Source organism: Pyrenophora tritici-repentis, chromosome 1, assembly GCF_003171515.1.
Source record: "Pyrenophora tritici-repentis strain M4 chromosome 1, whole genome shotgun sequence".
In the NCBI taxonomy this organism is placed as follows: domain Eukaryota; kingdom Fungi; phylum Ascomycota; class Dothideomycetes; order Pleosporales; family Pleosporaceae; genus Pyrenophora; species Pyrenophora tritici-repentis.
In genome coordinates, this window is record NC_089390.1 from 8,126,343 (window position 1) to 8,148,784 (window position 22,442).

General features: G+C 51.8%; 8 protein-coding genes across 8 annotated transcripts; 4 read left to right on the plus strand and 4 right to left on the minus strand.

Annotated features, from left to right (window-relative positions):
- PtrM4_031280 (uncharacterized protein) lies at positions 1-779 on the plus strand (the record flags this gene model as incomplete). Its single annotated transcript, XM_066103952.1, has 2 exons — positions 1-163; positions 238-779. 2 exons carry the CDS (start codon positions 1-3, stop codon positions 777-779), a joined length of 705 nt encoding a protein of 234 aa, XP_065966154.1.
- Positions 780-805: 26 nt separating this feature from the next.
- On the plus strand, positions 806-6,719 carry PtrM4_031290 (uncharacterized protein; the record flags this gene model as incomplete). Its single annotated transcript, XM_066103953.1, has 4 exons — positions 806-1,215; positions 1,239-2,309; positions 2,377-3,108; positions 3,161-6,719. The coding sequence occupies 4 exons, from the start codon at positions 806-808 to the stop codon at positions 6,717-6,719; spliced, it is 5,772 nt and encodes a 1,923-aa protein (XP_065966155.1).
- Positions 6,720-8,208: 1,489 nt separating this feature from the next.
- Positions 8,209-9,171, minus strand: PtrM4_031300 (uncharacterized protein; the record flags this gene model as incomplete). Its single annotated transcript, XM_066103954.1, has 1 exon — positions 8,209-9,171. The coding sequence occupies one exon, from the start codon at positions 9,169-9,171 to the stop codon at positions 8,209-8,211; it is 963 nt and encodes a 320-aa protein (XP_065966156.1).
- Positions 9,172-9,790: 619 nt separating this feature from the next.
- PtrM4_031310 (uncharacterized protein) lies at positions 9,791-10,639 on the plus strand (the record flags this gene model as incomplete). Its single annotated transcript, XM_066103955.1, has 4 exons — positions 9,791-9,895; positions 9,943-10,005; positions 10,056-10,382; positions 10,433-10,639. The coding sequence occupies 4 exons, from the start codon at positions 9,791-9,793 to the stop codon at positions 10,637-10,639; spliced, it is 702 nt and encodes a 233-aa protein (XP_065966157.1).
- Positions 10,640-10,754: 115 nt separating this feature from the next.
- On the plus strand, positions 10,755-12,519 carry PtrM4_031320 (TPR-12 multi-domain protein; the record flags this gene model as incomplete). The annotated part of the gene is made up of 2 exons (XM_066103956.1): positions 10,755-11,331; positions 11,387-12,519. The coding sequence occupies 2 exons, from the start codon at positions 10,755-10,757 to the stop codon at positions 12,517-12,519; spliced, it is 1,710 nt and encodes a 569-aa protein (XP_065966158.1).
- A 1,375-nt stretch (positions 12,520-13,894) lies between these two features.
- PtrM4_031330 (uncharacterized protein) lies at positions 13,895-14,527 on the minus strand (the record flags this gene model as incomplete). The annotated part of the gene is made up of 2 exons (XM_066103957.1): positions 13,895-14,100; positions 14,359-14,527. 2 exons carry the CDS (start codon positions 14,525-14,527, stop codon positions 13,895-13,897), a joined length of 375 nt encoding a protein of 124 aa, XP_065966159.1.
- Positions 14,528-16,358: 1,831 nt separating this feature from the next.
- PtrM4_031340 (Z1 domain containing protein) lies at positions 16,359-17,582 on the minus strand (the record flags this gene model as incomplete). Its single annotated transcript, XM_066103958.1, has 3 exons — positions 16,359-16,718; positions 16,777-17,257; positions 17,311-17,582. The coding sequence occupies 3 exons, from the start codon at positions 17,580-17,582 to the stop codon at positions 16,359-16,361; spliced, it is 1,113 nt and encodes a 370-aa protein (XP_065966160.1).
- Positions 17,583-19,742: 2,160 nt separating this feature from the next.
- On the minus strand, positions 19,743-22,183 carry PtrM4_031350 (uncharacterized protein; the record flags this gene model as incomplete). Its single annotated transcript, XM_066103959.1, has 2 exons — positions 19,743-19,755; positions 19,806-22,183. 2 exons carry the CDS (start codon positions 22,181-22,183, stop codon positions 19,743-19,745), a joined length of 2,391 nt encoding a protein of 796 aa, XP_065966161.1.
- Positions 22,184-22,442: the final 259 nt, after the last annotated feature.

Consider the following 22,442-nt stretch of genomic DNA (forward strand, 5'->3'; position numbering starts at 1 on the left):
ATGAACCCTCTGGGGGCTCGTGACTCCCCTCATCCCGAGATCGTGGAACTCCTCACTGAGGAGACATCGCGCGATACTCGCCCCAGCACTACAGAACACCGAAATCCTGCCCTCGGCGTCCCTCGTTTCATGCGAGAGACGGCCGCAACCATGAACCGCTCCCGTATGGACGAGAGCCACGAGAACTCAGCCCCGAACAGCCTTCGCGTGCGACGGCGCCCACCTCCCAGACCAAAGAAACCCTAGAGCGTCGCGCCAGCGGCCTCCCCCGAGCACACGGCAAGAACAACCTCTTCGACAGGGACGTACGCATTCCAGGACGCTACCCCTCCCTCGGCCACACCGATAGTGTACAGCAGCCACTGGACATTTCCGACGACTCTGACGACGAGCTTCCGACCACAATCACTACGCGCAAGAAGGGCGTGGCCTTCATAGACCATCGCGCCGACTTGAGCAGCCCATTGGGCATACGCTACCCATTAATGAGCGAGCAACGCCGCTACTCGCGCCAGTCTCAGGCCGAAGTCGACACTGATTATTTTTCTGAAGCGTGGCTCTCACCTGGACCCGCCGCGTCCTTAGAACCCCTAGTTGAACACGCCTACGAGCGTGCGCAATTCGAGCGACAGCCCTCTACGTCCTACGTCATTCCTCGCGAGGATAACGTGACCACCTTCGACCTCTGGAGAACGATGCGCAAGGCAACCCCCAACGCAAAGATTCTCTCCACACTACGCCTATCGGACATACGAATAATGACCAGTCTAAGGCGTTGAACAGACTATATGATCAAATCCGCGATATGTGGAGAGACCTCGGCAACGAGCGCAAACACAGCGATCAGTTAGGCGAACAGCTTCTCGCAAGAGACAAGGTCATCGAAAACCTCCACAGCAAGGATCAAGAAACCCAAGATATCCTTGAGGGTTACAAGGGCGACGTCGCTGACACACAGGCTGTCCTTAAGAACTGCCAGGACCAACTTCAGTCTTCCGTCGCTACAGTTGCACGCCTAACCGAGGAGCTCCGCGACGCGCGCGGAAGCGCTCACGAAGACTACCAGCAGGCCCAGAACCAGGCAGAGAACCTCGCCGCCCGCAAATCGGCCTACAAGGACAAATACCGACAGGAGCACGACGCCCACCGAGCCACATTAGAGAATATGAAGAAACTCCAGGCTAAGCTAAAACAGGCTACAGCCAAGGTTTCTAGGTCAGCCAGGCGCGGCCACACAGGCCCTTCCCCCCAGACTCATCGGACTCTGAAGGCGACGATGCCAACAGTCCTCTACCAGCCCTCTCTCGCCAAGGTCAGCGCGGCACTCAGTCTACGAAAAATCGATACTCCGATGACGAAGAGTACGATCACCGTCGCCACCCCCGCCCAAAGAAACCTGAACCTGAGGCATTCTCCGGTAATGGCACCACTTCCGCCGACTATCTTAAGTGGAAGATGGACGTCACCGATTGGTTTGCTGATTATCCCTACGAGTTCGCCTCAGAAACCAAGAAGCTTAGCTACATCCGCCAGAAGACCAAGGACAAGGCTTTCGGATGCCTCCAGCATGGGTACCTCGAACCTGGAGCTGAGTTCGCGCACAGTAACGAGGCTTGGTCTATCCTTGACTCTGTCTATAAGTCGCTGAACACTAGCATCGAAGCTCAGTCCTGGTATGAGAGCTTGAATTCCACTATGAAGCCCACAGAGTCTATGGGTGAGTACATCGCCCGCTTTAACGTCGGCACCTCGGCCCTTCGTTGGCCCGACACCCTCAAGATCCAGTTCATGCGCAACCGGCTGCCTGTATGGTGGCGCGACATGACCGCCATGAAAGTCTTAGAGTCTAGCCTCACCTACCTTGACTTCTGTCAAACCCTTCGTCTCCTCGAACAGTCCAACCCACAACGAGCCACTACAACTGGCAACCGTAGAGGAAATCAGAGTTTAGAAGGTGGCGGGGGCGGCGGAGCAGGCGGCAATAAGTCCACTCCCTCTAACGGACCCCGGAACGGTGGATCCAGCTCGGGATCTGGCCCCCGTGGCCGCTCTGACATCCAGGTCAAGGTCCTCCGTCACTTAAATCGTTGTTTCAACTGTCTTAAGAAGAATCACACCTTTAAGGCTACAGGAGGTTACTGCTCTAAGGAGCCGGTCGCCTCTTTTGACTCGTACCCCGAAGTTCAGGACGCTCTTGAGAAGGCTATTGCTAACAATGGCGTACCCGTCGGAGAGCCAGCCCGCCCTAAGGTCAAGGGCGCCGCAGCTAGCGTCACCTCCACCTCTCCCCAACCTTCGGAAAATGCTTAGTCCCTGGCGACAGTCGCCCCCAGGGACCTCCCCGGCATGAGAAGCCACCCCCAGTACAACCACCAGCACATCCCCTAATTCCCCTGCCCCTTCTGTCGAAGACAGCGAAGAAGAAGAGGAGTTACATCCTAACCGCTTTGTCGACGATTCTTTGACCCTAGCCCTTTCCCCTACCGTAGAAGTCAGCTCTGACGATGAGTCCGACCCGGATCCAACACTCCAGGCAATTGCGAACCGTGTCAAGGCTCTAAAACAACAGAGCCAGACTGGATCCCGGATCACCGTCTCGGCCATTGCTGCCGCCGCTATACGCGGTGATAAGTATCAGCCTCTAGTAGGCCAGCAATTAGTCTTTAAAGGAATCATTTCTTCTCATCGCTCCTCTCCTCAACACGTCGAAATCATGGGTGACACTGGTTGTGCTTCTCTCTTCATTGATTCTTCTCATGCCCGCGCACATAAATACGACCTTATCTCTCTCTCCCAGCCTGCTACTCTAGAACTCGCTGATGGCTCTCTAGTGGCAGGCGTTACCCATATGGCCCGGGTAACTGTCACATTTGGCACCCACACCGAAGATGTCCTAGCCTATGTCACCAAACTCTCTGGTGTCCAAATGATCCTAGGAACGCCCTGGTTCCAAACCCATGAACCCCGAGTTAACTGGAAAGACATGTCTCTAAGTTTTGACTCGGAGCACTGTCTAATTAACTGTATCCACGACCACCGACCCTGTCACACTCAGAGCAGCCGGCACCACAAGCAACCTCTCCCCAGGTCCCTGACCCTTGCCGGAAGGTTGCTCGTCACCCCAAAGCACCCCACCAATTGATGTAGCTTTCATCTCTAGCCGCGTAGCCGCGGCAGCCGTCTGTCACGACCAGGACATTTGTATCACCTCTTACGATGAAATCGGCCGCATCGCCGAGCTATCCGACAAGGAATGGGAGGACACTCAGCACCTACGTGCTGCAGGAGCCAAAGTGCTCCCAGAGGATTACGAGAAGTTCCGCGACAAGATGGAACGTCCGCACATGACGAGACAAGAAATCCTCAAGCGATTACCTAAGGTCCTTCATCCCTTGTACCAAGGTTTTGACCCTAAAGAAGCGGACGAGCTCCCAGAGCTCCGGGGTAACCTTGACCACAAAATCGAACTTAAGCTCGACGATACTGGCCAGCCGCCTAAGCCGTCATTCCAGCGTCTACGCCCAATGTCCCGAGATGAAGCCCGAGCGGTGAAACTCTATGTGGACGACATGATCAAGAAAGGACACGTCGAACGCAGCACTTCCGCCTGGGCCGCACCCCTTCTTGTTGTGCGCAAGCCAGGTGGAGGCATCCGCATATGCGTCGACTATCGCGGTCTGAACGCCCACACTGTCAAGAACCGAAATGCCCCACCACTAATCCGGGACATGCTTGCTAAGCTCTCAAAATCGCGATACTTCTCCAAGGTAGATGTGATCGCCGCATTCAATAAGATACGCATCAAAGAAGAACATAAACACCTCTCCGCCTTCATCACGCCCTACGGACTGTACCAATACACTGTTATGCCCTTCGGCATGTGCAATAGCCCAGGAACCTTCCAAGCATACATTAACGACGTCCTACACGAATATCTCGATGAGTTCTGCATGGCTTACTTAGACGATGTAATTATCTTTAGTGAGACTCTTGATCAACACGAGAAGCACCTAGTACAGGTAGTCTCTCGGCTCGCAGACGCCGGATTGCCTATGGACATTCTTAAATCCGACTTCATAACGACAGAGGTTAAATTCCTCGGGCTTATCATCACCGCCGACGGTATTAAAATGGACCCAGACAAAGTCAGCGCCATTCAGGACTGGAAGCTTCCGCAATCTCTAAAAGATGTACAAGCCTTTTTAGGTTTTGCTAACTTCTACCGCCGATTTATACGCGGTTTCTCGGATATCGCAAAACCTTTAACGCATCTCACTAAGGGCGACCCTAAGCTATTCAAGATGACTAAAGAAGCTGAGCGCTCCTTCCTCGCACTGAAAGTCGCCTTCTGTAGCGACGTGGTGCTCGCCCACTTTGACCCCGACCTAAAGACTATCGTAGAAACTGACGCGTCTGACTATGTGTACGCAGCAGTGCTCTCCCAGGTCCAGCCAGACGGATCAGTCCGGCCGGTCGCCTATCTCTCAAAGAAGATGTCGCCCACAGAGTGTAATTACGAGATATACGACAAGGAGCTCCTCGCTATAGTCCGCGCCTTCGAGGAATGGAGGCCAGAACTCGCAGGAGTTCCTGAGGCGGTAGAAGTGCTAACAGACCATCGCGGGCTCGAATACTTCCGCTCTAAACGCAATCTCAATCGTCGACAAGCCCGCTGGGCTGAGTTCCTAGAGGAATTCGACTTTCGCATACAATACCGCCCTGGTAAACAGGGTACTAAACCCGACAGCCTTACCCGCCGGACAGGAGACTTGCCAGACTCAGTCACGGACGACCGGGTCCAGCACCAATGCCAGACTATCCTAGGTTCCAACCGATGGGGCGGCAGCTATGCCGCTGTACGCCTCGCCGGAGTATGCCTGGGCGACAATCCTTGCGACCTAGGCTCCGTCCTTACACTGATGCAAGAGAGCGGCGAAGGCGCTTCACTGTCCACCTCTACAATGTTGGTAGGGTTAGCCCGCTTCTCCCTAAAGGGCACCCATGACCCATATGACGACATCGAAGGAGCCGACGATCGCCCCCTCGACGATGTCCTCTTAGAACTCTGCCTTAGCGACCCACGCCTACGCGATGTAAAGACAGCCCTCGCTTCTAATGACCGCCGTATCCCACATTACCTCATAGCGGAAGGCATTCGGATGGAACTAGCCGACCTAGAAGCCAGCAACGACGGCAAGCTATTTATTGGCAACGGGCGTCTTGTCGTCCCCTTCAGTGAGAAACTCCGTACGAGGATTATCGCACACATCCACAATAGCCTACCGGGCGGCCACGGAGGTCGCACGACGACGTACCAACAAGTAAGCCAGTGGTACTACTGGCAGGGCATGACGAACACAATTGCGCGCTTTACCAACAACTGTCTAACCTGTAAACGCTCTAAGGTTAACCGCACCGCCAAACATAGTTTGCTTCACCCGCTGCCTGTCCCTACTCAGTACTGGGATGACATATCCATCGACTTCATCACCCCACTGCCTAAGTCAACCTGGTGTGGTCACTCTTACCAACACATCATGGTCGTGGTTGACCGTCTATCAAAAATGAAGAAGTTCATTGCAATGGAAAACCTAGAGGTGCCTACAGTCGTTGACAAGTTTATGGAATACATCTGGAAAGAGGAAGGATACCCAAGGTCTCTTGTATCAGATCGGGGCCGCCAATTCACGTCACATTTCTGGAATCGCCTGTGTGCCCAGGTGGGAACGCACCCTAAACTCTCTACCTCCCATCACCCAGAAACCGACGGTCAGACCGAGAATGCAAACGCCGATCTCAAACAATACCTAAGGGCGTACGTTAACTACCTACAGACGGATTGGGCCCAGCTATTGCCTTTAGCAGAATTTGAAGCCAATTCGGCCATTAGCACAGCTACCGGGTTATCTCCGTTCCTCGCCACAAAGGGACGCCAACCGCGATCTGGACTGGAGCCCGCTCACCTTCTGCGCCCCCTTAACAACCACCCTACTATCGCCCAACAGCAACGGAACGCTGATGCCCTCGCCCAGCGCATTGACACAACGCGCACCTTCCTGCGACAACAAATCCTATGGGCTCAAGACAAGATGAAAGAGTTCGCAGACGCGAACCGATACCCAGCACCACGGTTCGACGTGGGTGACTGGGTGATGCTGAACGCCCGCCACATTAAAACCGAAAGACCAGTTAAGTCACTAGACCACAAGAATATAGGGCCATACCAGATCACTCGGGTCATTGACAACATGGCCTACGAACTAGACCTCCCTCCTCAGCTTAAAGCTATCTTCCCAGCCTTCCACCCATGGCTCCTACAACCGTACGAGGACGACGCCTTACCCGGACAACCTCGTCCAGGCGATGCCGCTCCCCCCGAAGTCCACCTTGGCAACGATGGAGTCACAGAATACGTGGTCTCCCAAGTCCTAGACTCTCGCATACGACGCAATCTCGTCGACCCTCACACAGGTGAGCGTGGATTGCTGCAATACAAGGTGGAATGGGTGGGCGACGATCAGTCAGAGCCATGGCAGCCCTACCATAACCTGCGCAGCTGTAAAGAGTCAGTCCAGGACTTTCACAGCCGCAACCCTGGCCGACCAGGACCACACGCCACATTTCATGACTACGATGACGACGGACAGCTCGCTATAGCCCTGCTCCAGCTACTAGATAGCAAGTACTCAAATAAGTTTGCGCCTCAGTCGGAACTTTGAGCGCTTTTCGGGGGGGGACGTGTGATGGTTTTGGGCCGTTGCCCCGCACAGGCCACCTGCCAGATGCCTTAGCGTTGTTTTGATGTTCGCGCACGAGCCACCTGTTTGGTGGCCCATGCACACCCCCACTTAGATATATTCCGCGCAGAGCTTCTTACAAGCTCTGCACTGCAATTACTTTGTAATTCAACACAGTTTCAAATACCTGACCTATGTGAGACCCTTACACCTATCTAGGTAGGGCTTAAACTCCTATAGGTAACTACTAGGCTTAAAGCGGTAATCAATCAATCCAATCTGAACCTTCTAGGACCCACTTAATTGATTGTTGCGGACTGTGGTAGTAGGCTCGCTTCGAGGCTTGTAGGGACTGTTGGTGCTGTTCTAAACACTCCTAGAGTTTTTCGACAAGCCAGGTTGTGTAGTGACTGTAGTTTCTTTGTAGCGTAGGGTTGGTTTTGCCAGTATATTTGTGCTCCGTAGTCTGACACGCTAGTTACACATGCTAAGTATAGTTGTCTAATAGCGTGTGTTGATAGGCCGAGTTCAATGTTCGCTAGTCTTCCTAGCCTGTAGAAAGCTTGTCTGGCTTGGCTTACACGTATAGACACATGTGATTTGAATGATAGTCGGTTGTCTAGATAGATACCTAGCCACTTGACAGTGTCTTTGTGTTCTATCCGGTCGTTGTTTGGGAGTATGAGGGCTCTTTCTATCCTCTCCTTCTTAGCCCTTACAATATAGCTACTATGCTATCTTCCTTTCTATATTAATCAGTTCTGGCGTTGACTTATTATGCTAGTAAGTAATTAGATAAGAAGCCTGCGTTTTTCGTTCTTCTATAGAATGTTAGGAGATGGTACTTTCTAAATAGCACAACGGCAGGTTTAAAGGAGTAGGGCACATTAAGCGCAGCGAAGCCCTTATTCTAAGGCTATAGAAGTAGGGCGCTCTAATCTTTTTAACCCTAGGAACTTGTGTGTAGCTATAGAATGATTTCGTTAATAAACTATCTTGTATGTAAGTTTAAAGCATTACGCATCCTGTTAGATACACAATATAATATAACTAATCTGTGCTAATACAATAAGACCGCAAGTTTGCAGCAGGCAACACCAATATTTAATAAGAACGTACGTACGTTATAATATCAGGTTTTCTATTGTTATGCTAGATTGATTTATGAAGGCCGAATGGCGTTGTGACTTCCTGTAACGGGCTGAGCTCTAGGTCAAATGACTAGGCCGCTGGCCTAGTCGCTTCCTTCCTTCTATCACTCCTTCCGCCACAGCACGTGGGCCGTGCGTCAACCATGACCTTGTCTATTGTTGGCCTTTACACGAGTGCTTTGTCGTGTTGTCATGCAGTCTTAGCAGCGCCTAACTTAACTAAGATCTTCCCGTGTGCTGCCTTGAATACTGTGTAGGCAAGAGACACCCACGTCCCTTTGCCGCAAGATAGTCTTTTCTTCAACCACAACTAAGGTCTTTCAACATTTCGACATATCTAACAGAGCACTCCGCGCCTTCCATTTCTGTCTTAGGGTGTACACCCACTCGTCCAAGAACATCCACAGCCAAAGAACTGCAAAGCAAAGGGCGATAACAGCGGTCCCTACGATGCTAATCGCGCTGAACCAGCGAGATGCATGCCAAACAGAAATCCAGTGCACAGCCAGCGACTGATCAGCTGCAAGTGCGACCTGCATGGAGTTGAGAATGGTAGACACCACAGCAAACACGAACAGCACAGGCCCGTATAGTCGCGCAAAATAGTCGCCATACTGTCCATGCACCTGCTCAAAGTGAAACTTGCGCAGGAGGAACGGGGCGTAGAAGTTAAGTCGCGTCAGCCTCAGCTCTCCGAAGCAGTACCGCCTTGATACAGCTGAGTCCTGAATGCCGTTCAGGTCCGAGGTGAAATGGCAGAAGGATGCCCAGTCCACATCCTTAGGAATAAGGCGAAGGCTGTCCTGCTGAGCAAGGTAAAAGTCTGATTCGTGCCTGATCAAGTAGCGGTACGTCCGCAAGAAGCCAGCCGCGGCCGCGCGAAGGTTCCTGCTACCATCGTCCGGCGATCCTAGCTTTTGATTAAAATACACCTCCCAGAAATCGTGCGACAGAAGATATCGTGGAATAGGTTTGATGAATATGCGGTCGTGTATCCACACAAGATGCAGACGGGCCTCTTCTGTTACGATGATCTCGCGACCTTTGACGCGCTGGCGGTGTAGAGGGTTGATATTCGCACTCGACAAGGTCGTCATGATCCACAGACGCGGTGCCATTCTGTCGAGATCTTCTGACCATAGGTCGTCATAAAGGAACTTTTTTGTACGATTGAGGTCTTTGAGTAGAACAGAAGGCTGACCAGGCAAGGTTTCGCTCTGCGCTGCGCCGGGTCCCGGCACTAGATCGTGAACAAGCTGATTTGCTTTAGAAAAGGGTGGCATGACTGTTCGAAGAAGATATAGAAAGGTCTAGTCTGTAGCTGTGAACTCTTTTAGGCGATGTCTAGATGGCAGCATTGGCCTATAGAGGACAGCTAGATGAACTCAGCCGCACCGCGCGCCAGCAGACGCAGGTGGCAGTCAGCCTGGCGCCGCAGCCTGGTCCCTCAGCCTTGTCACTTTAGCCTGAATACTACTTGCACCACTTCTCGTCTATTTCGCTCTTACTCTCCACTCTATAATCTTCTGTTGCAACAATCTTATCTATTAATAGCTTAAGCAGACGCTGCTTCCTGACAGGCGTAATGGTGGGTCGGCCGCAGAACGAAGCGTGCCAAGGCTGACGCGGAACTAGGTCCGGCCCGTTACTAACGATGACATCGGCCTGAAGATACTCCGCGAGGCACCGGTAGAAGCAGAACAAAGCATCGAGTACGTTCACTTCTAACATTTGTCTAGTCAAGCTTCTACTAATCTATCTAGCATCGTCGCAGTCCACGGCCTCGGCGCCCATCCCGATGACAGCTGGTGCACGAATGCGGGCACTAAGGAAAGCCTCCAGTGGGTCAACTGGCTCGAGGAGGAAAGCATGCTGCCGGCGGTGGCGCCGAACGCGCGCATCATGCGATACGGATACCAGTCGCAGTGGTTCGGCAAGGAGATGATGCAGCAGAGCGTGTCTACAGTGGCAGAGCGGTTACTGAGAGCCTTGAAGCGAACGAGAAAGGTACAAACTGTTTTTGGCGGGTGTTGAATGTCTGCTAAGTCGATTAGGATGTTCCGTTTCGCCCACTAATGTTTGTAGCGCACTGCTTTGGCGGACTAGTTGTGCTTAAGGTAAGGAAGTAAACTCGACAGCAAAGCGCTAGCAGCTAAGGTCTTCCTAGACACTGTTAGAAGCCGAACAATATCAGAAGGACTGGCCTGGCGTGTTCTTATTGACGACCGGCCTGATCTTTTTCGGTACTCCGTTTCGAGGCGCGGAAGGGATGAATCAGATGGAGATGCTGGAGGCGGCGCGCCGCGAGTACCACGAGGATCAGGTGCAGCCCACCGCTCTTGAGGTGCTGCAGCCGGGGAATATGTACCTAAGAGAGGTGGTCGACAGTTACTTGAAGAAGACGCGGGGCCAAACAAACAAGATACAGATTGCATGCTTCTTTGAGCTCAAGTCGAGCAACGTGGGAAGGATAGTGGGAAAGGAGGATCGGACGGTAGGTGCTCAAGAGTGGTGCATAACGTATCGAGCTAACTGCATGCACAGCGGTTTGTGGTTAGCGAAAGCTCTGGTTGCCTTGATCTATCAGACGCAACAAGCAAGTACTCGCTCTCACGCACCCACTTTGACATGAATAAGTTCGCAAAGGCTTCAGAGGAAGACTTTGAGACGGTAGCCGACGTAGTTAAGGATATGGCTGAAGGATCTCCCGCACTTTTGTGGGCTCGCTCTCAATGTAATCACACATCCTAGAGTAGATGAAAATAGACGAAGATTGACTGTTATGGCAGACCACGGCAAGCACAAGATCGAGTTCAGTCTCCGAGGCGTGCCCATTGTGAGCCAGTTCGTCGCCCGAGATGTCGAGATGCAAGCGCTCGAGAAGGTCCTTCTCGACGCCTTGCCCGCAACCACGACTGCGATCTTGCCCGCAACAAGGCATCGGCGGAAGGTCGTCGTCGTCCACGGCCTTGGCGGCATCGGCAAGACGCAGCTGGCGGTGGAGTTTGCACGGAAGCACCACCATCAGTTTAGTGCCGTGTTCTGGCTCAATGGGTCGTCTGCGGCTAGTCTGAAGCAGTCGTTTGTCGACATAGCGCAAAAAATCCCGCGCGGCGAGCTAACGGCGGATGGTGCAGCGCAGCTCAGCGATGCGACTGTGGAGGCTGATGTGGCGGTCCGCGAGTGTCAGCGGTGGCTGTCTATCCCGTCGAACCCACACTGGCTTTTGCTTATCGACAACGTAGATCGCGATCACCACGATCAAGAGGACCCACAGGCGTACCACGTGCAGACGTTCTTCCCGCATGCCGATCATGGCTCGATTCTAATCACGAGCCGGCTGGCTAATCTTCAAAGACTAGGCTCGGGAGTCAATGTGGGAATAGTAGCGGCAGAGCAAGCACGTGCTATATTGAATAACAACGCTAGCAGGGTAGTCGAGAGTAAGTGGAAGACTTTAGTGAAGAAGTGGAGAGGTTGCTGATGTAGGCTGAATAGACGCCGACATGGTGCTTGAGCTCCTCCGTGGACTCCCTCTCGCCCTCACGCAAGCTGGGTCGTACATGCGCGAGACTAACATGTCAGCATCAACATATGTGAAGCACTACAGCCGAACATGGGAGCGGCTAATGAAGAGCGAAGAGAGCTTTCCGCTGGATGAGTATGGCGACCGAAGCGTGTTGACGACGTGGACCATGTCGTATAAGCAGGTGCAGCGGAAGAGCGAAGAAGCTGCTTGCCTGCTGAAGCTGTGGGGGTTCCTCGATAGCGGGGAGGTGTGGTATGAGCTAATCGCGGCAGGCTCAGACCCGGCAGCAGAAGTGGACGCTCCGGCGTGGCTGCTTGCGGTCGCAGAGGACGAGCTGGCGTTCGGCAAGGCCATGGGGCTGTTGTCGCGCTACTCACTCGCAGAGGGGAGAGAAGGTACAGACAGTCACTCGATGCACTCGGTGTTGCACCGATGGTGCAGATACGTGGCGGAAAAGGACGAGCAGCAAGAGCTAGGTTGCTTAGCGGCAGGGCTGGTGGCGTGGAGTGTGCCTCTAAATTCAGACACAGAATCATGGAAGAAGCGAAAGCGGGTTATGGCGCATGGTCTGCGTGTCAGTGGATGGATTGAGGATGACAGCGGATTAGGTAAGGAGAAGATAGTTGAGGCATTGATAAGACCAGACCATTTTCATAACCTTGGGTACTTGCTCGATGACGAAGACGGGCAGCGAGCACTGCAGATGTACCAGCGGGCGCTGCAAGGCAAAGAGAAGGCGTGGGGACTAGAGCACACATCAACACTCGACACAGTCAACAACTTGGGCATCCTCTATGCGGATCTAGGCCGGCTTGACGAGGCTGAGAAGATGTACCAGCGGGCGCTGCAAGGCTACGAGAAGGCATGGGGACTAGAGCACACATCAACACTCGACACAGTTAACAGCTTGGGCATCCTCTATGCGGATCTAGGCCGGCTTGACGAGGCTGAGAAGATGTACCAGCGGGCGCTGCAAGGCTACGAGAAGGCATGGGGACTAGAGCACACATCAACACTCGACACAGTTAACAGCTTGGGCAACCTCTATGCGGACCTAGGCCAGCTTAACGAGGCGGAGAAGATGTACCAGCGGGCGCTGTAAGGGTACGCAAAGGCTATCAGTCCAAAGGCTCTCATGACATACGTCCCAGCGCTCGACAACATGTGGGCATTCGCTTCTTTGCGCGAAAGCCAAGGTCGTATAGAGGACGCTACACACTGGTACTCGCAAGCTCTTATAGGCTATGAGAAGACGTTTGGTCCAGACCAAGATAAGTGCAAGTCGTTGCGCACCAGCCTTGCATCACTGATAGGCAGAGAGGGACAAAGCTCTTTTGCTAGCATGAAATTGGCAGAAGACTACCTCTCTAGAGAGAACATCGCCGAGTCTATTGCATTTCTAACTAAGCTAACTTGGTCCCAGCACCGACTGGTTACAAATTGCAAGTCTCTGGCAGAAGCAGATACGTAGATAATGTAGTGGATCAAGTGTAACACGAGAAATCATTTAGTACTAGTTTATTAATTCCGAAATAAGACAAGGGCGCTTAAGAACTCTGTGATTACATTATGAGTATGTTCACCGTCAGACAGGGCTGTGGTGTGCTCTGTAACGAGGCTCTTTCAGGTGTCGGGCCTGATAATTCAAGGCGTACTGTGTAGCCCTGCGTACGCGCTAGCGGCTTAAAGCAGCGCCTTGTGGCTGTGAGCTGTCAGCCTGGCACCTCAGTTCACACGGGATACTATGAACTGCATCTCACGTGACTCCTCGTCACCTGCTTACTCATCTCGTTTGTGTATATAATCGCTCGATGTAGCTCTCTCAATAGAACAGTGTTTGATAGCTTGTTTGAGTTCTTTTCGTTCTGTTTTATAGTGCTGGCATTCTAGTAGTAGGTGTGCTGGAGTTTGGATTTTGTAGCAGCTACTAGTACATAGATTAGAGTCTCTTTTCTTAAATCTTTCTAAGTAGGAGTTGAAGTATCCGTGTCCTAGCTTAAGGGAGTAGAAGGCGCTTGCGATTTCTCTTTTTGTTTTGTGTGGGATTTTGATATTTGTTTTTGTGTTTAGAGGGAAGTTCCTTGCGTAGGATAGTCTATTTTTGTTGCTATTATTCCTGTATTTTTGGTATTCTTGTTGTTGTTCTGTTTTTTGGGATTTCTTAATTTCTGTGCTTTGGTAGGCGAGGCTTGTTATTGTGGGTGTTGTTGGGTCTTCTTTAGCTGCCTCCTTGGCTAAGCTATCGGCTCTTTCATTTCCTTGTATGTCTGTATGGCCGGGTGCCCACTGGAGGTGAATGTTGGCTTGTTTTGTTTTGATAGTTTTTGCCGCTCTAAGGCATCTTAGTAGCCATCGTTGTCCTGGGTTATCTGATAGGGTTTTGACCACAGTCCGCAACAATCAATTAAGTGGGTCCTAGAAGGTTCAGATTGGATTGATTGATTACCGCTTTAAGCCTAGTAGTTACCTATAGGAGTTTAAGCCCTACCTAGATAGGTAAGTGGGTCTAGGAGAGTGACCGGATTGAATTGATTGTTGCGGAGTCTAGTTTTGAGCCTGTAGATTGCAGCTTGGTTGTCTGCGTATACGTTGATTTTCTGGTCTTTTCCTGCTATTCTAGCTGCGTATTCAAACGCTCTAGCTATGCCTTCTAGTTCGCCATTGTAGACTAGCTGGGTTTCTCCTATATTGGTTATAAGGTTCTCTAGATCGAGTAGGTAAATGGGATTCGCAGTCGTTCTTAAAAAAACGCCCTTCGGCGATCCTTCTCAACAGCAGCTGATTTAGCTTGACCCGGGCGTCCTCCCAGACAGGGTTTTGAGAAGCAGCAGTGAGCAGCACATCACAGTACTTGACGCCCATTGATGCCACTCATAGTACTGGACCTTGTTCATGCCCTAATACTCAGCTATCCTAACAAGTGGAGCGAGGCACTGCTGACTTATCCTGATCTTGGATTGTGCCATGTTGACAAACTGCTCCCATTGCTTCGCATTGAAGACGGCATCCAGCTGTGGCTGCTCGCTCTTCCTATACTGATAGCACTCTTCTATCATAACTTCCTTAAGTTTCCCGAATAGCCAGTCAGATTGTCTTCGCTGGGAATGCATTTCGTTCTGTTTGTTCCATCTTATGCAAAGCCGAAGGCCGGATGATAACCTATGATGCCCTAAGACAGTTTATATACCTAGAGATTGGTGCTTGCCAAAAGCTACTGACCCTCATTTATATGATGTCTGGCGATCAGATACGGTTTCAATCTGGATCGGGTACCACCGGCACCGGTAGTGCTACACACGTGCCTTAGCATTATCTTATCATGGCACTAGGAACGCGATCGCTAGCTAACCTTCTCACCCTCGCATTATTAACTTGTACACACGACATTACACGGAGCATACTTTCCCTCGGTCTCGTTCTGCTCGCGAGCCCACAAGTGTGTGCCTAAGCGAGAAATTTACATTCAACATTTTTCGCTGCCTCTTCGACGCGGTTGCTGAGTCTTCCACCAATGCGGAAACGCGCCAAAAGCGCGCCATATCCATATGCACGACTATGATCAACTCGGCTTTATATCCCAGCGATAGCGAGAAGTACGAAGAATCACGGAAATATAGACTACATTTGGCCTAAGTCGAGTACGTCGCAATCGAAACAGGAATCACACTAGTATTCAGGAAAACACATAGCATCGACTACGCCATTATCTTCCAGAGCTTCTAGGTACTTATGGTGCTTGTATTTGATACTCTCACACTTGTCCACACCGAGCTTACGATCACTAAATATAGGATAACCTCAAAGGCGAACCGGCAGCTCCTACCATCTAGCACCTAGTCTCAGTAGGTGACGGAAGCCCAGCCTTCATTCGCTTCGCTCCGCCGACTGTGTGTGTTCATATCCCCACTGACGTGCAGACGATGTGCGCCATGCTGCACTAGTTACAAGGGACTATCAACCCCTGCCACCAAGTGTAGACTTAAGACTTTAAGGCGTAGCATATACAAGAACTTAACTAGTCTGCTCTAAATTATCCATATATAAATAAGCTGGCAATGCTTCTGACCATATTATCCCTCTTCCGCGTCACAACTAGTGCATTCTCGAGCAGTCAAGGGAGTGATGAGTTCTCAAGAAATCATCCCAGACGATACATTGTATCAGGTATGTATGGATTTTGCACGATTGGCGGCTATTAATAATCATATCAGGGGTATCAAAACTGTCTAGTAGTCAGAGATGATACCGTTCATCCAGCTTCAGAACCAGCAGAACCAGTACCTGCAAGCAAGCAGTCCAGTGATAAAGAAAAGGATGAGCAGCCCGGCGAATGCGCATCGCGCGAGACAAGAGGGATAGTCTCATACATCAACGCAAGTTAGATTATCCTCCCTACGCATCGACCAGTACTGAGAAACCAAGTAGGACACCAGCCCGAGGAGAATGGTACTGATGTGGTAGATCTTTTGGACGAACTGAATGACTTGATGGGGCAGCAAAAACACATTTCTAGCAAGATAGACGATGTGGTCTTTCGTCTCCAAAAAGCATTCAAACAACCCACTCATAGGAGCTTGCCCAAGGGCGGCAAACTCGTCAGATGGGCGGATAGTGCCAGTGCCCACGGCACTGATGACGATATGCGCCTTCCCAGGAAAAGAGCACGTAGAAATTCATAGGATCCGGAGATAGGAACTTCATAATAAAGATTGATACAGTCGCTAGCGAAACTGGCTTCCCTCCCCGGCAACACACTATACCGAGTCGCGAGATGCGAGACTTAGCACTTCAGCCACAATTACGCCACATTCCGAGATACCTAAATACTACCATCTAGCCTGACTAACGTGCTAATGTGTTGCGATGAGGCAGCACTTTGTGCAGCAAAATAGCGAGCAGAGAACTGTGAAGGGATTGGCTTAATAAAACATAGACGGTATTCTAGTCTGAAAGACTTTTGGTCGATGATTTGTCCTGGTAATCCGTGTCACAATCTGTACGCTTCGCTGCTCTCTCCTCTTGCTTAGCATACTTGGCTTCATCGCTTGACTGGATCTCCTCAGGAGGTGTTTCAGACCGTTTCCGCTTCTTCACATTATTATCTAAAGATTCTGTCCACAGTGCTCGCCGTACGTTGCTCTCCGCAGCATCAATATATCGGCAGAGCTGTATTCCAGAAATGCAAATGTCTGCATCCTCATCTCCAATTTCCTTTCGTGCAAGTCCCTTACTGGTGAAATCGCTGAGGCGTAGCTGTATGCCAGGATGATCGACGGGGTTTCCTTCATCGTCGCGGAAAGCCTAGTAGAAAACGTTAGAAGATTGAGAACGAAGTCAGCGTTATGAGAACTGAACCTACCTCATCCACGACCATATCCACAGCTCGTAATTCAGGGCCGTCAGGAGTATCGAATAATTGGGGCCGCCATAACGACAAGGTTGCTTTGCGCGATTCCTTGCCGTACGCAATGTCTAGACCGACGACCACCCGTACGTTGGCATCTGAATCTAAAAGATAGTTCTCGGCCAACCGAACTAAGCGCTTCTTCTTCTGAGAGTATGCGACTTCGATAATGACGCCCGGATATTGTGCATCCTTATGCTTGAATGACGCGTCAGGCTCGTACTTTGATTTGCTAGACAAAGCGCTGGTGTCGAAACGTATCTCGGTTGATCGGGCTGGACGCACTTTCTGCGCGAATTCAGCCTGCTTCCCTGATCCGTTCCGTATCTTTTTCAGCTGGCTTCGAATGTCATCCTCTACTGCGTCGATGAAGAGTTCGTGCGTCTCGGTAGGCATGCGAACGACTAGTCTGCACTGATCCTCGTCGTAGTCATAACTGCCAATAACTCCCGTTAGCTGTGGTCTTCGCCGTGTCCAAGGTTCACGAACCGTATCTTGTCCTGCACGTATCCCCAAAGTACATGGTCTTGCTGGAGCGTCCTCTCTATGTGATCGTACTCTCCTTCTGCAAGCTCAAACTCTATCTGCGTGTCCCTCGTGGTATTTCTTCCTTGCTGAATTTCCCTAAAAAGTGCAATAACGTGGAGCGCTCCCGCGAATGGCTTCTTGTCCGTCAGCGGAGGCGTCAAAGGCTGGTCAGTTAAACTTGGGGGCGGCGTGACGTGCTGGCGCTGCACTACATCTGCTTGCGATGTCGACATATCCGTGTGCTGTGCTGCATTGTGATGTTGGTCGTTAATTAGTCGTCGCTCTTGCGCAGAGCGCCGAAGACCTCGGCGCTCTGGTTGACTCAGCAACAGCGCCAAGAATCCAGGGAGCCAGTAACACAACTGTGGCTAACACGACAAGACATCCTGCAGCGGCGATTGCAAAGGACTAACGCACATTAGTCTATGATACTACCTTACCTCTGCTTAACGACGACATCACCGAGGCTGCAAAGTCATCGATAGATGATCTATTCCAAAATTCCTCCGCCCGATCGGCAGCCAACCAGTCATAGCTGACAGCCCCACGTTGCGACTACTTCCTTGCACGCAACTGTTGGACTGTCTAATCCTACTAAATACCAGTCAAAGCTCGAAACGTTCGACGAAAAGACGACGCCGAACTCGAATGTCGAAGAGCGCAATCCCAGAGATACAACCAGGAACCGGCGTGAGGAGGAGAAAAGGATAAGCCGATTAGCGGGGGCCGTTCAGCGACAGCTAGCTCTTGATCGCTAACCGAGCCTGTCAGCAGCTGTACCGGAAGCATACCCGTCTACCATATCGCTTGTCGCCATAACGGAAGCACGTTCGGCCAAGTTCATGCGGGACATCGCTAGTTAATAATTCACGATCTAGACCTCTGCAACTTCACTTACCTTGCATAGAATGTTTAACGACACGAGATACTCTGATACTATCGTCATTATCCATGGTAAAAAACTACCTATCCACAAATCCGTCATCTGCACACTGTGGTAGAGGGATAGCCTCAATAGTCAGAAGAGAGGCTGCCGACCCGCAATCGGTAGAGAGTAGAGAACAAGAAGGTATCCGAACAATAAACGGTAGTATTAAGAATGGTGTACGATAACTGTCGAGCTCCTCTACGCGGAGTCGTCCTAAAATACTCAACCCTAGCGCCGATTACCTAACGCCGAACACGTGACAAGCTACTACACCACATTTTCCTCCCCAGCCTCCAGCTTGGTCCCCTCAAGCTGCCGAATGCCTCTCAAAACTATCCGACCCGCTTTCGACGACTCCTCCGACTGTCTCGCGATGCCTGCCGCAACCTGCAACCATGCTGCCTTCCTGACAAACACTCGCGTTTGCTCCTCCACCTCCGAAGCGCTCTTAACTAGTCCAGGCCAGAGGTTCTTGTTGAAAGTCCCTCCGCAAGCCCACCGCTGCCTTCAACTGCTCTCTCACCTTACAACCACGGCAGCGATCGCCTCTCTTCTTCCCCAATAGCTGCTCGGTGATGCTAACCTCCCCAGCCTCTTCTGTCTCCCTTACTCTGTGTCGCTGTCCCCGCGCGCTATCCGGAGGCGCCGGCTTTGCCCTCCCCTTCTTGAACCTTCCACGATATTTCCTCGGTTTATCCCTCCGACTATCGTTCGCCTGTCTTGCTCTCCTTCGCGGTCCTCCCCAGCCTGAACATCTCTTGTCTGGTCAGCTCTTGGCGTCGCTTGCCTTTGTCTTGGCGCCGTAGGCCTTGCCATTGGCAATCTCTCGGTCTCGGGATACAACCGCAAGCGCCCTCGCAGCAGGCTATCTTCTAGCTCCTCCGGCAGTTCTTCGAATTTCTTTAGGCGATCAGCCCGAGTTGTATTCGGAAAAGCAACCTCATTTAGATCCTCTAGCCGGTAGTACCCTTTATCTGCCTGCGCCTCCCGAACTCTGTATGGACCTCTCCACCTGTCATCGAGCTTCCTATCCGAGCTCTTGTCGATGGACTTAATCGCGTCCCAAACTAAAACTAGGTCTCCTACTTGAAAGGGCTTCGGCACGTCCTTCTTAGCGTTGCGGCTCTCCACAGCTTCTCTCCGAAGTCTTCTCGTACGTTGGACTGCTTCTTCCAGGTTCTCTCTGCGGAATTGCAGCTGCGTAGCTCTCACCGCAAGAAGATCGGCATGGCTCCGAACTTCGCTCCACGGTAGGCTTTGCCACGTTGGCACTACAAGTTCAATCGGAAGGACCGGATTTTGACCAAGCACCAACTGCGCAGGTGAGAACCCGAGCGGTCTTCGTAGCGACACTCTCTCGGCCCACGTTATTGCTGACAAGTTGTCTATCCACAAGCCCGGCATCTTTGCCAGCCCATGGATAAAGCCTTGATGACCTCTTTCGATAAGCCCTTGCGCGCGCGAGTTATACGCGGAGGCTTGAACCCGGTGAATACCAAAGAGCGTAGCCAGCGACTGGACTACTGACTTGTTCTCGGTTCCGCCGTCTACCGAAATCCTTTCGGGCACACCCCAACGACAGCAGATCTCTTCAAAGATAAACTTCGCAACTGAATCGGAACTTGCTGTCGAGAGCGCACGAGTCTCTGGCCAGCCCGAAAGATACTCTCTTGCAACTAGCAGGTAGGTCCTGCCGCGTACCCTCGGCATGTGCGTAATGTCGACTGTCCACCAAGACCACATTGCCCGAGAGTATGTCGAGTTAAGCTCTGCTTCTTTCCGAGTGCCTCTCATCGTCTGGCAGACCTTGCAAGGCCCGAGCTGCTTCGCTACCTGTCTGTACATGCCGTCCCACCAATACCGCTGACATACAGCTCCGAACGTCGTCTGGATCCCTTTATGGCCTAACCGCTCGTGGATTTCCTGGATTAACGCTGCCTGTAGGTCTTCTCCGTCTACCACTCGGCGGACTGGCATAGCCTTGGTAGCTTTCCTAAACAGGTGTCGGTCTCGCACGAAGAAGCGCGCCGCATTCTTTGTCCACTTTCGCCGTTCTTGACCCCGAAGCCCATCTGGTCTCTTCAACGTCCGCAGGAACACCGCAATCTCCTCCGACTTCTCATCGTACTCATCTGTGAGCAGCTTCCCAATCGTCTCTTCAGTAGCCATAACTAAATTTATCTCCTCATACCTGTTTAGCACCCGATCGATAAACGGCTCTAGGTCATCCTCGTCTTCCTTTGGCGGCGTCCACCCCTCAGGCTGCGGATACCTCGATAGAGCATCGGGGATAACATTCTTCTTTCCTGGCACGTGGACAATCTCGAATTCCCACTGAAGGATAGTCGCAAGCCACCTATTCATCACAGAGCCTGGCAAATCTGGAGACGACCGATTGAGCTGCGCAATTAGCACCTTTGCGTCTGTTTCCACTCGGAAGGGGTGTCCATAAAGGTGGACCTGAAAGACCTTCAGCGCCCAAACAAGCGCTTTACACTCGAGCTTTGTGGAGTGGAGCTTCGACTCTGCTTCGGACCACAGCGTGCTTTCAAACCTTATTGTGTGGCGACGGCCATCCGGACCAACTTGCTCCAAGTGAGCCCCTGCCCCGCGAACTGAGGCGTCCACGCCGACAATCAAAAGACCGCCCCGATAGTTAATCGCCACAAGCGCTGGCGGAGAGGTAATCGCTTCCTTCAGAATCTTCATCGCATGCCTCTGCTCGTCTCCCCAAATCCACCTAGCGTCCTTTCGAAGGAGCACGAAGAGCGGCTCTGCTTTCAGCGAGAAACAAAAGATCCATTGCCGATAGTAGACAACGATGCCAACAAACTGTCGGACCTCTTTTACGGTTCGGCACTCCGGCCACTCAAGGATCTTTCGGACCTTATCCTTCGCAGGATGGCGACCGTCCTTGTCAACTTCATACCCTACAATAGCCATTCGGGGAACTCCCCACCACGACTTCTTTCCTGAGACTGTGGCCTCGGCCCGAGCGATGTCCGTAAGGACCTTATCCATCTGCAAAGCATGTTCGAGAACAAACCGACGCACACCATCGAAAGCTTCCTCTCCTCCGTAGTCGTCTCGAGGCCCTGCCACTACAATGTCATCTACAAAAGGCGCTGTCTCCGGAAGGTGATCGTGGAGGATCTTCATCACCGCCCGAACAAAGACCGCCACAGAGTTTGTCGCGCCCATCGGGAGCGTGCACTGTCGGTATAGTCCGTTTGGCGTCTGAAAGGCTGTCATGTCCCTACTAGACGTGTGCAATGGTATCTGGTCATAACCCGAAAACAGATCAAACAGAGCGTAAGTCCTCCTGTTTGCGAACCTCTCCGAGAACTCATCAGCAGATGGCGGGATATAGGCGTCCCTTAAAGTCACGGCGTTGTATCGTACAGCATTGTTAATGAACCGAAAGTCCTCTGGTTTAACTGGTCGCTCAATCTTCGGAACAAGAAAGTACTTATTGCGGTACTGCCCGTCGCCATGCTCGAATGTCCCTCGTTCTGCCCGTACGTCCACCATCGCGTTCACAATCGGCACAAGCTTCTTTGGTAACGGAGAGTTCTTCTCTTGCCACGCGGTGTGCGGAATAGTCCGAATCTTGTACGGAGGCTGTACATCTTCGTGGATTTGCGACATGTGCTGAAACTCCCACGCCAGCGCATCCTCTCGCTGGAACATAAGCTGTTGGATTAAGTGAACCTCATTCGGACGGAGATCTTCGCCAATATTCATCTTTCGAAGACGCTCCGGGTTTAACCGATGCCCTCTCGGAAACGTTGCTGTACGGACATAGAAAAGGTGATCAAATGGGCCAATGTCCGGTCCTCTGAGTGCTATTCGAGCGGCTTGACGAGCTATTGCGCGCTCCTTCCAGTCCTTACGCCCGAGATCCATCGGTGCGTCTTCTCTCGGTATGTCCACAGGCTTTACTTTATCGGCGACTCTCTTGTACAGGGTATTTACTTCCCCGATAACCTGTCACGCGACAGACGAAACTGCTGCCTTACTATCTCCTCGAAGGACCTCTGCTCCTCCGCTGACAACACCTGCCCCGACTTTCCCCCTTCCCGGCGGTCCAGCTCTTCCCCGAACAACCATCTGTACTCAGGCATGCGCGCAAACCAGCGCGCTACCCGCATGTCACTCGGTATAA